General features: G+C 37.8%; 1 protein-coding gene across 1 annotated transcript in view; it reads right to left on the bottom strand.

Moving 5' to 3' along the window:
* CNTNAP2 (contactin associated protein 2) overlaps window positions 1-17378 on the bottom strand; it is a 1400287-nt gene that overhangs the window by 651540 nt on the left and 731369 nt on the right. Inside the window, exon 9 of the mRNA XM_042471198.1 lies at window positions 14742-14891. Within this exon, the coding sequence (XP_042327132.1) occupies window positions 14742-14891 (150 nt within the window). The remainder of the gene's footprint in view (window positions 1-14741; window positions 14892-17378) is intronic.

Below are 17378 nucleotides of genomic sequence, written 5' to 3'. Positions count from 1 at the left end.
TCATTAGACAAAAATGTCCCCTTCTGCACATTCTTCACATAGTTTGGTAAGGAAGGGGAGGAATATGTTTCCTGACTATAACTCGTTTTTTTGTATCCTATAATAAATGAATAAAGGTTGGATCTGGTAAGATTGTGGATGGTTCAGAGAACTGTGTCTCTTTCTTATTTTTTTGCAGTCCTCTCCAGCTCTTCCATAAAGTGAATGGATTTTGTCTTTATTCACCTGTCTGTAATAGGGGAAAGGGGCTACAAATTATATAATAAAAGAAAATATTGTTTATGTGCATATAGACTGTTATTTCCCATTGCAGATATCCCTGTTGAGTTTGGCAATCGAGAATTCTCCACTGCAGGATAATGAGTTGAGTGGGTTAAAAATGCATAAAGATCCCACAGTCTCATTGACTACGCAAAGTAAATTAGATGGGAACTCCCAAAGATAATCAAGATAATCAGATTTATTTTGAGAATTCTCCCTGCAAAATAAACTTATATCTAAACAAGTTTGCCAAACAACTACCACTGGGTTGCAGATGAGAAGGTTAGAGTCCAATGAATTGCCACATAAAATAGTTAACAGCAATGTTATTGCTCTTGTTGAAATTAATAAACCACAGTTTAACCCTCATGACTTGGATAATGGGTCAATTTCTGAAGAAAAGACCAGTGGAACTGGACAGAAATACAACAATGAAAGTCAAAACAGATAGACCCGTGACTTTACTGTGTATCTTCATGTCGGGATAGTAGAGGATAATGATTGTTTTTCTTATGTTACATAAATAATTTTCAAGTTTTACTATTTCAAGAAACATGGGTCCAAAACACACTGCAGAAATAATCCAGGTTCAGACCACTTTAACTGCCCTGCCTCAATTCTAGGGAATTCTGGAAACTGTAGTTTTGTGAGAATTTAGCCTTCTCTGCCAGAGAGCTCTGGTGCCACAATAAACTACAGTTCCCAGGATTCCCTAGCACTGAGCCATGCCAATTAAAGTGGGCTCAAACTGGATTATTTCTACAGTGTGTTTTGGGCCACAGTCAGTTCCTTCCTCTTTCTCTTCCTCTTCCAAAGGTGTAGACCTAGCAGGGACTGGCCATATTAATATCTATATCAATACAGGCCTCAGTCATCTTAAAGGGGCCACTCCATGCACTACAGTCCTTATAAAAACAATTCTGTTCTTATATCTTTGTTAATACTTATATTCTCCTCATAGGTCCATTTACCCAGGTGATTGTTACTTTTAGGAAGCCCTTCAGATGTACTGTATATGAAGATCTGGAAACTTGGAAATCAAAAGATAGGCATGTTAACAGTTTTTGCTATATTATTTTTTTCATTCACTTGATGCTAATTAATGGATAAGTCATGATAAGAATTTATTTATATAAGTAATTTTGGGGAAAGCACTATAGACTATGTGATGGTTTGCAACTCATTTAAAGTAATCATCAGCCACTAATTGTTTTTCTATAGTGGTCCAATGTCACCAGTACAGATTCTGGTACTGACTTAAAGTTTGATCAGGCACTATTTACATCAGATAGGTAGATCAAATGGAAGCCCTAATAAAATCTGTTCGGAAACAGAAGGTCTATTCAGAAGAGCCAATACAACTAAAGTATTATCTAGCCTAAGTGCCTAGTACTGAATTAGCAATACAGTTGAATCAACAATTAATAGATTCTCTTAAACCTCTTTTTTAAAAAATAAAAAAGGTACCACTGTTAAAGAACAATCAAATTAATAAGGGTAATAAATGGTTCGATGAAGACTGCAATAAACTGAAAAAAAATATGACAAAAGTTATAAGGTCTTATCACAGAAGCGTTTTTTTTCTAAGATCTTCTCTCAGTTTTATGAAGTGCACAAAATGGTACAAAAGAGTGGGAAAAAAGGGTCTATTATGAGGGACTATGGAAAGAATTAGGCCTTGCTTTTGGAGGGGGGAATCAAACAAATTTTGAAATATTCTTTCAAATGCTGGGCGGGGGGAGACCTGTTCTAGAGAACCATATTCTTAAATATGAATGGAAAAGCCATTTTGGGAAGGCATTTAATGAGTCCAGTCTTCCTAGTTCTTCTTTCAATACCCATATGAGAGGTGCTGAAAAGTTCTCAGACCAACCAAGAAGGGAATGATTTAGACTCATGAAACTGACATGCTACTCCACATATTCATCCTGAAGTTCATCACACCTGGCACATAGTTTCTCAGGTTTCTTTCTTCTCAGAGTCCCCCCCCCAAAAAAAAAGGTCTGATTTCTAGTCACTGAAATACTGCTCTGTTGTTGCTATCACCTGAGTCATTTGAAAATTTCCTTCCTTTCAAATTCATTTTAATGGTTACCTGAAATTACCCAAAATCTGATAATCCATTGATTTTTTTTTTAAAAAAAATTATAATGTTGTAATGAATTATTTTAACTATGTATAATGGCAAATTGCTAAAGTGAAATAACACCTGGCAATATGCACATACTTCAATGATGTGTAAACAGCACAATTAACAGCTTGTCATGGGATTTTCCTGTACATTAAAAGTAGTGGTAGAAGCATGGATTGACTATAGCATAGAATCATAGAATCGTAGAGTTGGAAGAGACCATAAAGGCCATCCAGGCTGCAGAAACTCTCAATCAAAGCACCCCGACAGATGACCATCCAGCCTCTGTTTAAAGACCTCTAAGGAAGGAGACTCCACTACACTCCGAGGGAGTGTGTTGCACTATCGAATAGCCCTTACGGTTAGGATGTTCCTCCTAATGTTGAGGTGAAATCTCTTTTCCTGCAGCTTGAATCCATTGTTCTCGGGAGCAGCAGAAAACAAGCTTGTTCCCTCCTCAATATGACATCCCTTCAAACATTTAAACAGGGCTATCATATCACCTCTTTAATCACATTATTAAAAAATTGGCTATACTGTCTAGCCACAAGGCTGTGCAGGAGGAACCCACCATTGCAGTTATAATCTTCTTCTGTTTCACTATGTAAGAACAGTGTGGTAAAATCCTTGGATTCACTTTATGCTTCATAGCAAATGCTTAGAGAATATTCTGAAATAGAAATATTATTAACAATGCTTTCTGTCTTTCTGTAAACCCCTCACGAGATTGCTATGTCTCTACAAAAAGTTTTCAGAGATCTGGTTTTCCATAATTCTGTGACATGACTGAAGGAGGACAAGGTAGGATGGGTAGACAGGACGTTCAGAATTGTTTTTGGCAGTGACAAAAATGCACCCCCTTTTACTGATTTTTCTGTATTTCCTTCTGAAGAAGTCAGAAATGTTCCTTCATTCCAGAAATACTGATCCATACTTTGAAGAGACGTCATTCCCTTCAGTGACATGAAACTGTATCTAAACATTATTTATATTATTTATTTATTTCACATCTATGCCGTCTTTCTCCCAAAAAGGCACCCAAGGTGGCTCACAAGATGTTAGTAAAACATCATAATAAATTTTTTAAAACAATTAAAATTATGTAGTTTAAATAGTATAAAATTAATAAATAATACAAAGGTACAAATAGCTGAAATCTGATTAGTTATGGCATGATGAACTGCTACTCTGAGTAATTCTCACTGTGGCTGATTCAGAAAGTAGAGCCAACTCGGGACATGTGCTGACTCAGGCAAATGGCTCCAAATGATACACACATACAGGAGTCAAGGTGCATAGTATCTAAGCCTTAAATAGTTTGACAGTCAAGCCACAAAATCCAACAGGTATCAGTCCCTGAGAGTAAAACCACAGCAATAATAACTAAATTTGGTGCCTTTTTATAATACCCCAAATTATCAGCCTGAGAAGGTTGCCTCCCATTGTCTAATGACAGAGCTGTCCCTGCTTGGAAATATTGTCCTCACTCTCTACCAGCTGTTTTCTTTTCCCTTTTCTTCTTTCTGTTTCTTTCTCTCTTTCTTTCATGGATGCTGTCAGCCAAATCGGAATAGTTTTTCATACTATCACCTGGCAATATATGATTCCTAATTTCCTGGTAATTACTCCTATGACAGAAAAAACATGCAATAATGAAGGGGGTACTGCAAAGGTAGCAACAAATAAGAGAAGTATTGGCAGCAAACAGAATTAGTGAAAGATAAAAATGCTTACAATTTTTATTTTTTTTAAAGGAAAACATATCTGCCCCTCTGAAATTACTGCATATTGATTTGAAAATCAATATGGAAAACAATGATAAACAAAACTGGATGAAGCCATATGAAGAACTCTTTCACAGTTTTGCCCCTCTGGGCATTGGACAGAAAAGGTAATTGGCAGAAACTTAAGAAATCTTATAAAAGCACTTGTTTCAAAATACTGAAACACATTCTCTTGAGGTTAATGGACAAAGTTTTGCTCTGAAGCTCTTTTGTTTTATGAGGATAATTCCAAAAGAGAGAGAGAGAAATAGAAACAGAGAGGAAGAGCAACATATGTATAGTTCTCTGGAAGCCTCATGGGGATTAGGCTCATTTGTTCCAAAGTCTCAGTTCCTGAAAAAAGAAATTTAAGAGAATTAAATGTATATCTGTGGGTGAACTGTCTAATGTTAAAGGACACTTACACTAAGAAAAAAAAGTGCCCATGCTTCCAACTTGGACAGTTAGTCAATTAGTACAGAAACACACAATTTTTCATAATTCAAAGAACTGAATGCACTTTGTCTCTACCTTTCCCTATTTAAAGTCTCTTATGAACATCTCTGAAGATTCTGGGAGAAAGCCATTGGGAGCATAAGAAAAGAAAGACAGTGTACATGTTAGGTATGGTTTACTGACTGGAGTAGAAATAAGTCATTCTGTTATAGCTCAGGGCTGTATATCACAATTACAAATGCCAGTTCACATATAGCTAGGATAAAGAAAGTGATACCCTTTTGCCCATAGATTAATAATTGGATTTATTATGAAACACCATTCTCATGGGCATGGGATCCATTTGATGACAAAAGTCCCTTTAAAATTAGACTCAATGGAAACATAATCCCGACCCTAAGGGCATCATAGGTTGCATCTGCACTGCAGAAATAATGCAATTTGACTTCATTTTAACTGCCATGGCTTCAGCCTGTGGAATCCTCAGATTTGTAGTTTGTTGTGACACCACAGGTCTCTGACAGAGAAGGTGAATATCTCACAAAACTACAAATCCCAGAATACCATAGCATTGAGTAATGGCAGTTAAAGCAGTGTCAAACTCCATTATTTTTGCAGTGCAGATGCAGCCATAGAAGGGGTAGAGGAAAATGTGAACTAATTTGAGAGATAGTAATGCAGCACATGTGTAAACTTGTAATAAGATTGCAGCTACAGCTAAAGACTGTTTGACAATTGCCTTGTGCCCATAGTCCAAACTGCAGGTTTGTTTTTGGTTGTTTTGAGGTCCTAGTGAACCACAATTCAAAATTGTAGAGTTGCATTTAAGGTCTGAAGTAATGTAGGCCTGTGAAACTACAATTAAACAGTTTGGGGGCCTCTCTAGCACTAAATCCCAGTGAAACAGATTTTCATGTATTTATAGCTGTGAATGTGTATATCCTGAAACATCCTTGAAGAACTGGAATAAAAACATCTAGGGTGGGTGCAAGCAAATGCTGAGGTGATGAGATTGTGCTGCCTTATCAAAACATACTTCCTATCTTCCAGAACTAAATTTTAACACAGATTCTAAAACTCAAGCTATAGTAATGATTAATTTCTGCTCAAAAATTGAGGCACACATTTTGGGGTTCAGTCCCAAAATAGAACCTCAGGTAAGTATTGCTGCTGATAACAGTTTCAAAGCATGAAATGCAGACACATCGCTCATCACATGCAAGATCTGCAAGTGATATTCACAAACACTGGGGCATTCCAGTTTTGAAAAGGTTACTTGTTCATGAAAGATGTGGTTCAGTGTATGCTACATAGACACCAAGATGCTACAATCCAAATACATAAGCTTGTTTCTGAAATCCCTGCAGGGGAAAAGCTTGTAACATTTTAGATGTGACATTTACACAGCTTTCTTGGGAATAGGTTTTGAAGAGTAAAAATCATAAGCTCCTAAAAATATACACTATAAAGACCAAATGAGTTCATTCTTGATGAGCCAAATTACCCTGGGGAGACTGTTAAAACTTCTGTGTATTTAAAGTTCCCCTTTCCTCCCTTGATTTCCTACTTAAAGGGTTGTGTGAGAAGCCCCAAAGGGTGGTGATTAGCTTCTTATATTATTTTGACTTCAGACCTTCCTTCTTTTTTCTTTAGGCCTTTGTGAATCAAAATTATTTATAAAAAGTTGTCTATAGCATAATCCATAGCAATAGCAATAGCAGTTTCATTTATATATTCATACTTCACTAAGCAGTCTCTAAGCAGTTTACAACTGTAAGCTAGCTGCCCACAACAAGCTGGGTATTCATTTTAGCAACCTTGGAAAGGTGCTGGACTGAGTTGACTCTGAGCCCCTGGCTGGGATTGAACTCAAAACCTTGTAGTTTATGAGTGAGTAGCTGCAATACTGGCATTTATCACACTTATCACAGGGCTCCTTATCACACTTCAACCCAACTTATTCCAGAATGTAGTTTATATACAACATTCAAAATTCCAGATTGCAAATATATCAATGCATCTAGCAAACAGTTGGCCCCCTGCATCAGCAGGCTAGCCATCCATGGATTGGAGTATCTGTGGATAGCCCCAGTCCATTATCATCAATTGAAGCACGTGCGTGTAGCTGCAGTGGGATAGCTACACACACATCAGTATCCACTGGTGGTAATGAGACTTGAGGTTCTGTGTTTTTTTCAGCTTCATGGAGGAAAGTTCTGGAACCAAACCTCTGCTGATAAGGAGAGTCAACTGTCCTTGTAACTGCAAGTACAATGTGCCCTCCCCTTAAGAAGCAGGGATCTGTTCCAGATCCATCTGCGTAAGGAGAAATCTGTGCGTGCTGGAGCCCCATTAGAAATAATGAGGCTCGTGCCAGCGGTGCGCAGTGGTGTATGCGAGCCATGTCTGCGTGACCCATTACTTCTTCCGGGGCATGCGAAGGGATTTTCCGGTGTGGCTTTCAGTGTATGCTGAAATCCGTGTATGCTGCGCCTGCATAAAACATGGGTGCACTGTACTATATAACTCATTTATTTCCTGAAGACTACCCTAAGCTGGCTCTAGACCTGCCCATTACTCCTTTGTGCGTTTAGTATGTCGCAAATTATAAACAAACCACTGTGCCATGCTGGCATGCTGAACATTAAAACAGAGAGAAAAGGGGAAATCCAGTAAATCTGCCTCACCAGCTACCTCTATCATGTTAAAGAAGCATAGATCTATAAGTCTGGCCACCAAAATGGAAACACATTCAACTTATGCATCTTTCTGCCTATAAATTAGATCATAGAGACAAGACCACATTTATGAGCTGTGACCTCTACAGCCACCAAAACGTTATCCTCAAAGCTCATCTTTCTGAATAACAGCCTAAAATTCAGGAAAGGAACTAGTATTCAGGTGAAGGAGCTAAAAACTACAGAAACTATAGAAAATACTATGATAACATCTCCAGAGAAAATAGTCTAATTCTAATAGCTGAATAATCTCCATAGAATCATAGAACTGAAAGGGTTCTCATGGCCTTTGAATCCAACCCCCTGCTCAGTGCAGGATTTCCAGTAAAAGCATCCCTAGTCACTTTATGAAATCATCCCAAGAAGGAAACTCCACCCCTTTCTAGGCAATTGGTTCCATTGTCCAACCACTCTAGCTGTCAAGAGGTTCCTCCTAATGTTCAATTGAAATCTACCCTTCTGTAATGTAAAACCATTAGACCTGGTCCTACTCTTTGAGGCATCAGAGAACAGGTGTGAACACTCCTCCATATAACATGTGGTATTTAAAAAATGAAATCATGTCATCCCAAGTCTTCTCTTCACCAAACTCAATACACCTGGCTCCTTCAACCTGTCTTCATATGTTTTGTTTTTCATACCACTTATCATTCTTGTTGCCCTTTTCTGAACTTGCTCGTATTTGTATTCTTAAAATGAGGCTCCCCGAACTGAATGCAGTATTCCAGATGAGAGGAGACCAGCACAGAATATAGTGGGGCTATTAGAATCATAGAATCATACAATTGGAAGAGACCACAAGGGCCATCCAGTCCAACTCCCTGCCATGCAGGAAGTCAAAATCAAAGCACCCCATACAGATGGCCATCCAGCCTCTGTTTAAAGACCTCCAAAGAAGGAGACTCCAGCACACTCCAGGGGAATGTGTCAAACAGCTCTTACTGTCAGGACGTTACTCCTAATGTTTAAGTGGAATGTCTTTATGGCTTGGGTCCAGGCTATTTGAAGGACCGTATCTCCCTGTATGAGCCCCCAAGAATATTGAGGTCATCAAGAGAGGCCCTTCTCTCTGTCCCACCACCTTCTCAGGCACGTTTGGAGGGAAAAGAGAAAGGGTCTTTTCAGTGGCTGCTCCCAAGCTCTGGAACTCCCTCCCTAAGGAGGCCAGAATGGCTCCATCCCTGTTGTCCTTCCAGCAGCAGGAAAAGACATTTCTATGCTGCCAGGCTTTTGTATGACAGGAATGCTGTTTTGTTTTTGTTTTAAAGAGTTTTAAATGTTAATAATGTAATGATTTTAATTGTTTGAATTGTTTAATTGGTTTTTAAACTTGTATTTTGCATGTTTTATAGTGTTTTAACATGGACTGTTTTTGATTTTTAAGCCGCCTTGAGTTTCTGTACTGGGAAGAAGGCGGGATATAAATAAACATAACAATAAATAATAATAATTTTCCTATTGCTCGCATCCATTGCTCCAGGACCTATTCTCTGGAGCAGCAGGAAACAAGCTTGTTCCAATCTCAATATGACATCCTTTCAAATATTTAAACAAGGCTATCATATTACCTCTTTACCATCTCTTCTCAAAGATAAACATACTCAGCACCCTAGGTCACTCCCTATAGGGCATGGTTACCAGACCCTTCCCCATTTTAGCCACCCTCCTGTGGACATTCTTCAACTTGTAAATATCCCTTTTTTTTTGTGGTGCCCAGAACTGCAGTATTCTGGGTGAGGCCTGACCAAAGCAGAATAGAGTGATACTATTACTTTCCTTGATCTAGACACTATACTTCCATTGATTGATTTGCTTGGCTAGACAAGGTAAGTGTTACATTGATTTGTAATTGGTTGACCAGTCCAACCCAAAGCGTGCTCAGCAATGGCTCCTTTTCATCCTATAGAGAAGTGACCAGTGGGGTCCCACAGAGTTCTGTCCTGGGTCCAGTGCTATTCAATATCTTTATTAGTGATTTGGATGACAGAATTGGGGGCACACTTATGAAATTTGCAGATAACACCAAATTAGGAGGAGTATCTAATACCCCAGAGGACAGGCTCAAAATTCAAAATGACAAGAATAGACTAGAAAGCTGGGCCAAAGCTAACAACATGAAATTCAATAGGATGGAAAAATGAAATACACAGATATAGGATGGGGGAAACCTGACTGAACGAGACTATGTGTGAAAGGGCTCTAGGAGCCCAAGTAGACCACAAGTTGAACATGAATCAACAGTGTGATGCGGCAGCTAAAAAGGGTAATCCGATTTTAGGCTGAATCAATAGAAGTATAGAGTCTAGATCAAGGGAACTAATAGTGCCACTATATTCTGCTTTGGTCAGGCCCCACCTGGAATACTGTGTCCAGTTCTGGGCACCACAATTCAAAAAAGGATGTTGAGAAACTAGAGCATGTCCAAAGGAAAGCAGCTAAAATGCTGAAGAGTCTTGAAATCATGCCCTATGAGGAATGGCTTAGGGAGCTGGGTATGTTTAACCTGGAGAAAAGCTTAAGAGGTGATATGATAGCCCTGTTTAATACTTGAAGGGATGTCACATTGAGGGGAGAGCAAGCTTGTTTGCTGCTGCTCCAAAGAACAGGATGCAGAACAATGGATGCAAGCTGCAGGAAAAGAGATTCTATCTCAACATTAGGAGAAACTTCCTGACAGTAAAGGCTGTTCGACAGTGGAACACACTCCCTCAGAGTTTTTCATACCTGATATACAATGGTATTTAATAATTGATTGCATCTGCTTTCTGAACTGCAGTTATGTTTAACAATTGATAGTTCATGAAACACCATGGGAAGTGAGATATCAACATTTTGGAGACACTGCATTTAATAAAAATTTCTCACTCAAAATGAAAATTCAGAGTTTGAAGTAGAAATTTTATATCCAGCACAAGAAGGGGCAAACTTTTAATATCTGCATTTTTAAAAATTCAACTCTGTTGTGTTTTGTCTTTTTGAAGTTAATATTGTATTTTAAATTGCGTAGAAGCCCTACATAATCAATTTTATGAGGTATTTGATAGATATACCAAATACAATAAGATATCACTATTTATGGATACTGAGCTTCTGAGATGAAAAGTCATTCAAAAGAAGAAAATATAATATTTTTAAAGATCTTTTTCTTTGGACAGACTTTTGTTTTTGGGAGGAGATTGGAATTTCAACTGGCTTGAAAAGAGTGGGACAGAAAGGAGATTAACAGGGAGAATGCCTTATTTAAATCAGTAGTGCATGAGGAACTCAGAAGCAGAATGCATTTAAAAGGGACATGGGGAATGCTGGATGTCCACAAAGGCAAAAAGGGAGTACAAAGGCTCTGTTTTGTGATGGATCATTCTTAATCACTAAATATTTATGTAAGACAAGCACTGTCCATGGACAAGTGCTTTTCATTATCTTCACTGCCATAAGGGTACAAGTTTTATAGAAGAGTGTGCCATGACTACTGACAAAATTTGAATCTGCCCTTAATGAAGTGTATATTAGTTTTCTGTGAGACTATTTAAACACTGATTTCCATAAGTGCTTTTAATAGGTCTGTGTGGATGAGAGATAATGAAATGAAACGAAACTGAATGCACTAAAAGTAACCTTGAAAAGATAGGTTTTTTTTGTTTTTTTGAAAAAGATCATTCAGATTCAAGCAGAAACATCTTAACATCAATGATATTTCTGAGCCTGTTGGGGGGTGGAAACCATTTAAAAAATAGCAGGGTTGGCGAGAAAAAAAGAAAAAGTATTTTTAGTTCTTCTAAAAACACATGGGGTAGGGCTGGATAAAACTCATAGAATGTTTTAAAAGGAATAAATTGACCCAAACGAAATTTCCCACTGAGCCCTACCAGGTACCTACTTTTGTGTGGTGGATATACATATCCTAAGGGTTTCCCGAAATACAAAATATCACAATTGTAACTCGTGTATATACTTTCTGGACTGGTTTTTGCTGCAAATCCTCTATCCTCTATCTGACTTTTCTCTCTTACGCATGGATGTTTCCATTATATGAGTAGACGGGATCATGTGGGTATTTTCCTTGACATGACTAGTGTGAGAGGCACCCGTCTAATCAAACTTCTCCCCATAACAAATACTCCTATTTTTCAAACATTATGACAGCCAGCCACGAGGGAGGAGTTTTGTGCACAACTATATGAATGTGCGGCTCCCTTTTATATACTACAATCAACACAGCTACATTATTCTTTATAGTTTACCTCCCTCAGTCTGAAGGAAGACTTCCATTCATGTGATTCCTTTAACAGCATGTGAAATCATACCACACAAGGAACACTTTTTAACTGACTTTCTATTGTGTGTAATAACTGGATATTGTTCATTTTCATTCCCTCTTCAAAGTGCTGACCAGATTCTATTACAAAGACAGCACTTGGCTACTCTGCAGTATTACACATGTTGTAAAACAGACTTATGTGTTTAGATTGTAAGCCTGAGGGCAGGGAACCGTCTGACTAAAAGATTGTATGTACAGCGCTGTGTAAATTTACAGTGCTTTATAAATAAAGGTTAATAATAATAATAATAATGTTCACAGTATATTTCATAAAACAAGATACTGGTGGCTTCTTTCTTACTTTTGTATGTATGTATGAGGGGGTGCTCAGTTGGCTATGATGAAGTTGAGTGCCCAAGTGTTTGAGTGCTGACTAGAAACGAAATTCAATGGATACCTCCATGTTGATTTTGCAGCATTTTGGACAATTTAGTGATTTTTTAAAAAATGACATATCACTTTTGATGATTATATCACTGTACTCTGGAGACCAAACAACAGTACTTACACTGGCAACACTTGGGTTCTCCATGGCCAAAGGTCATAGCCACAGTTTTTTGGGGTACAGAAGGAATTTTGATGACTGTCTTCAGAAGGGCCAAACAGTTAATGCAGAATACTAATCTAACATGCTGTGCTGATTAAAGGAGGCACTTAAGAAAAAACGACGAGGGAAGCTGCAAAAAGCTATTTTCTTTTTTGCAGGACAATACACCTGCACACAGGACTAGCAAGGCAACTGATGTTTTGAATAATTGGGAGATTGAGTGCCTAGACCATTGACCTTACTCACCAGACCTTGCTCCATCTGACTATTTCTTGTTTCCAAAGCTTAAAAAGAGTTTGGAAGGAAGGAAATTCTCAAATGATACAGAGATGAAAGCAATTGGAGAGCAATATTTCAGTGACCAGACATCAGAATTTTATTTTTGAATGGCTAAAGAAACTTGAGAAATTATGTGCCTAGTGTTGTGGGCTGTTCTCTTTAAGGGATTTTAGATATCAGCTCACAGAAGCCTCAGCCATGTTGGTCTACAGACTAGGATTCTGGGAGCTGAAGAGCAAAATTTGGAGACCATTGGCCTAGTGTGTTGAACTTCAGGGTAAATAACATGTAAATTTCATGGCTCTAGGTCACTCTCTTGTTGTTCAACCAGAGCACTTTTCAACACCCCTCTCAAAACTAATCTAAGAGAATTCTTAACCTTAGAAATGATTTAGAACAAAATGCCTTTTAAATATTCATTTCAAAAATGACATAATAACTTGTATGTCTTAATTACTCTTGATCAAATAATTTCATTAATAACTGTCATCACACAGAGTCCTGTTAATGCTGACATTTCTCTACATGAATGTGCTGGGCTGAAATATGAGAAGAAAAAGGAATCTATTGGGTCTCAACAGTTGTTGCAGAATCCTTATATCTGCAAGAAAATCCTGGTTCTTCCTTTTTGGAGTAGGGGGTAATGTAAAGCCTTTCCAAATCAGCAGAAACTTAGGGAGGTTCAGGAAGATTGTCCCCATGCTGTGTAAAAGTAAACTCTTCCCATTCATCCTCCAAGCAAAAAAACAAGCTGCTTAGTGACAATGGGATCAGCAAGTGGAATTGATTCAGTATTGCACCCTTTGGTTCCAAAGCCATCGTAGGGACTGGGAAGATCTTTCTGTAGTCCCCTGTTCAAGGTAGGAAACACCCAGCTAAAGCAGAAGAATTAATTGTTGTAGGTTTCCCCAGATAAATCTGTACAGATTCAGGGCTTGTTTACACCAGCTAATATACTCCAAACTGCTCCTGAAGTATTCTCATCCTGGAGCTGCCTTGGATCCCCTGCATTAGTTCTTCACTCCATAGAGATGTCAAGCAGCTGAGTACGCATGTGTCCCTGCTGTGTTATCTGCCACTACTGCTGCTTGTAACTCCCTCTTAAGTCAAAAACAAGGCATCGCATGGCTGGACACTTCATCGTGATTTCAAAGTACCTTGACAGGTTTAAAAGTAATTATGACCATTTTGAGCAGCCCAGACATAGAAATGTGAACAGTATGTATGGGTTGAATGAATATTTTCATTTACACATTCTTTTGTAGCTGCTTAGAGTATATTTTGGTTTGTGGAACATTAACATACTCCCACCCCACACACCCCTTGTTGGTATCTTCTCAAAATCTTTTCAAAGGGTCAAGGATGTTTTAGGAAATTCTAAAGGTATAGACATAGAAAATTTTCAGCTTCAGCACATTGCACATCAGCCAACTAGAGTGGGACAAATCAGTGTATATCTGATCTCTGTCTATTTTGCTTGTATTGTCACAAATCTATTCCATCACATTTCCAGATGAACCTATATATATATTTAAAAACCGTAGGACAATTTGCATTAAATATGCATGTTTAGGTTATTTTCTCTCAAAATTTCCCTTTGAAATGCACTTCAGAACATTTAAACATATTTCGGAGACCATTTTGGAAGAGCAAAACATGTTCTCATTAGCCTGAGAAACGAAGAGCAGATCAGTTTGTGCTGAGCTTGCACAGATCCAGTTTCTCAGATATTTGTGCAGCCAAGATTCCAGGCCTTCTCCAGTATTTGTTGTTTAAGGCTTCTCTGGAAACTCCATAACCTTAAGACTGGAAAGATGTTCCCTGTGACAAACAGTCAAAGACCCTGAATGCTGCCTTTGATTTCACATGCAAAAAAGTTACATCTCCTTGAAAATGCAGCCACCAACATCAACTTCAAAAATGATAATTATTCAACTCAGCCCAAACACAGGAGATTCTATCCTGATTCCACCTTTAGGTATAATGTCTCAATATTATAAAAAAGCATTGTAAAAAGAATTGGAAATCCATACCTTGAGCAGGACAGTATCTAACAAAACAGTATCTAACATAACATTTAAATAGTAGTACAAGAAATCTTTCTAAAGATGAAAACTTAAACACATTGTCTTGAGATTTCTGATGATGTGACCTGTATTTTACACAAAGGAATGACCTTTCTCAGAGTTAACACATTGCTCTTTCAAAAACACTCCCCCCCAAAGCATTTATGTGAAGATTTTTTTACCTCCAAACACATATTTTTCTCCTGTCAAAACTTTAAGAGGACTGTTACTCCGAACCGAGGAGGCTTCATCTCCATCAATGGTAAGCACAGCAAAATTTTCTTTTGCTAAGAACCGAACTTCATGCCACTGCCCATCATTGAGTCCAGCACCTGTAAGGGGAAGCAGGAAGAAGAGAGCTTTCTTCAGATGCAGTATCTTTCATTAATTCAGGCACTGCCTTTAATCCCTTGGATGTGAAAAGGAGTATTATATTTTATAGAGTACTGTAATATAGATAAAATATTAATCCATCATACAAAGGCATACAACCATTTTTATCATATGTAAATTATAGAAAAAATATGACTTTTTATCATCTACGATAAATTTTGTGAATGTCCTAAAGTCAGACAAATCTGGATAAATGTTGACATAGAAATCACCTAAATGTAATTATAGGCATTTGCTTGTATAGATCTCTACCAGAACATTTATTTGGTTGAGATTCTCAAGATTCAATATGCAGTTGCTGACCTTCACCTGCTTTCAGACATTCAGTCTAACATATGCAGTGTTCAGGCATCCAGAATGCTTATTGATGGCAAGTTAACATAGCTTCTCTTGAATCTCTTGATACGTATCAGGTCACTAATAAAAATATTTACTTATGATCTCAGTAGAATAATTTTAACATTTAAATAGATTTAGCTCGCAATAAGTCTGCAAGTAGAGCAGTGAACTTTACTAAATCATTAAAAAGACAAATTACAGTACAAGTTCTTACAAAACACAAAGCTTCTGTAGAAAAAATTATCATTGTAAAGGAAAAATATGAACCAAAGCTTATTCCTCAATCCCACATGTGTTTGATAAGAATACATAGAGAATACATAAAAAGGGGAAGAGGGGGGAGGAAAAATAAAAAGAAATGTGGCAGTACCTTTAAGACCAACTGGTTCTTATTTCAGCATGAGCTTTTGAGGGTATAAATCCACTTCTTCAGATGCAGTACTGTATTAAGTATTAAAGCCTCAGTTATAAAGGTAATACAGGGACAAGACTTTGTCACAAACCCAAAAGCCAACTCTGCTATTGCATATATAATGAAAGGAATCTTTGCACAGAAAGTTTTGAACCCTGGGAAACTGACGTTTGGTAAGCAGATTTATTGCTTTCACATATCAGCACTACTTGACCACTGTAAAGATCTGATATATCTGAGGTCCTACTATCACTCAGTACTTCATCTGAAGAAGTGATTTTATATCCATGGAAGCTCGTGTTAAAATAAAAACTAGTTAGTCTTAAAGATGCTGTCACATTTATTTCCCCCCCCTTCCCTTCCTTGTTTTTATGCTCCAAGAGACTAACATAGGCGCATTACAGACTGCCTGAAAGCGGCGGTCTGCTGGCACTGCTAGTTGCTCCATGAGGGTGCCGCAGCTTCTGTACCACATGGCTCCCTCACGGAGCAAAAAGAAGCCCGAAAATGGTGCTTCTTTTTGTGCCCTGGAAGTGGAGCCGCAAGTGCCCAATGGTGCACTAATGGCATCACTTCTGTTGTGCGACGTGCGGATGCTATGCATCTGCTACGTCAAAATGGCAGCACCTGTGTGGAACGGGCGCAGCCATTTTGTACGTACCCAGTACGTACTAGGGTTAGGGGCGTCAGGAAGTGACGCCCTTTCCTTACCCTAGTACGTCCTGGGGACGTACTATACACCTGTCCGGAACGGGCCATAGCTACTACTTTGAAAACTACAGCAGAGAATATAGTGAATGAATAAGAACTAAACCAATGTAATATCTAAAATAATTGTTATTTTGGCTCTATTCAGGCCAACAGAAATGCTTACACACAATTATTATCCCCTTTGACGGTGGACACATGCACTTTCCTATTGAGTCAATATTTGAGTAAACAGTAATATACACAGCAGAAAAAAGCTCCCCAAAAATGGATAAATCTCAAATGCACCCCAAGAATGTACCCCAGAAGAACATGAGCTATTGTTATTATGCAGGTTTCATGGAAGAGGAGAGGCTCTGTTGGAAAATGAAAGGTAAGTTTTTAAATTCAGTAGGATTCTTCTTTTCCCTTGATTAATTAAGGGATTCTGAAGCAACACAACCTACATTCTTAACTTTTCAAATTTGTAAATATTTCTCATCTGTAAACTATGCAGCCCACTGAGAGGATAATTTTAAAATGAAAATTGGAAAGTGGTACAGTTTAAATAGCAGAACATGCACGAGATGTACAGTTAGGTTTGGTATTTTGGTATAAAATCATGATATTTTATTTCATTTTAGAATTGCATTTTAAGGCTGTATCCACTCTACACATTATTTTAGACAATTCTTAACTTGCTTATTTAAAGTATGCAGCCACAAACCTCCTGCGAGACATAGAAACTTGGTTTCATGTGCAAATTAGATATGTTAATTAAGCATATTCTGTCTTGCTAGAATTTCTTTTAAATTGCATTACTTTAAAATTGGGACTCTTGAGACTGTCACTTTGATTGAACAAGAAGAAACAGATGTTTCTGTTATATGAAACATGGAGGGAGAAATAGTTTAATGAGTAGCAATTTTTTCCTGCAAGAGCTTAAGATCTAGTAAGAAATAACAAAAGATGCCATATGCTAATTATT

This window comes from Sceloporus undulatus, chromosome 6, assembly GCF_019175285.1.
Source record: "Sceloporus undulatus isolate JIND9_A2432 ecotype Alabama chromosome 6, SceUnd_v1.1, whole genome shotgun sequence".
NCBI lineage: Eukaryota > Metazoa > Chordata > Lepidosauria > Squamata > Phrynosomatidae > Sceloporus > Sceloporus undulatus.
The sequence above is the reverse complement of the archived record's forward strand: the minus strand, read 5'-3'. Positions and strand labels throughout refer to the sequence as shown.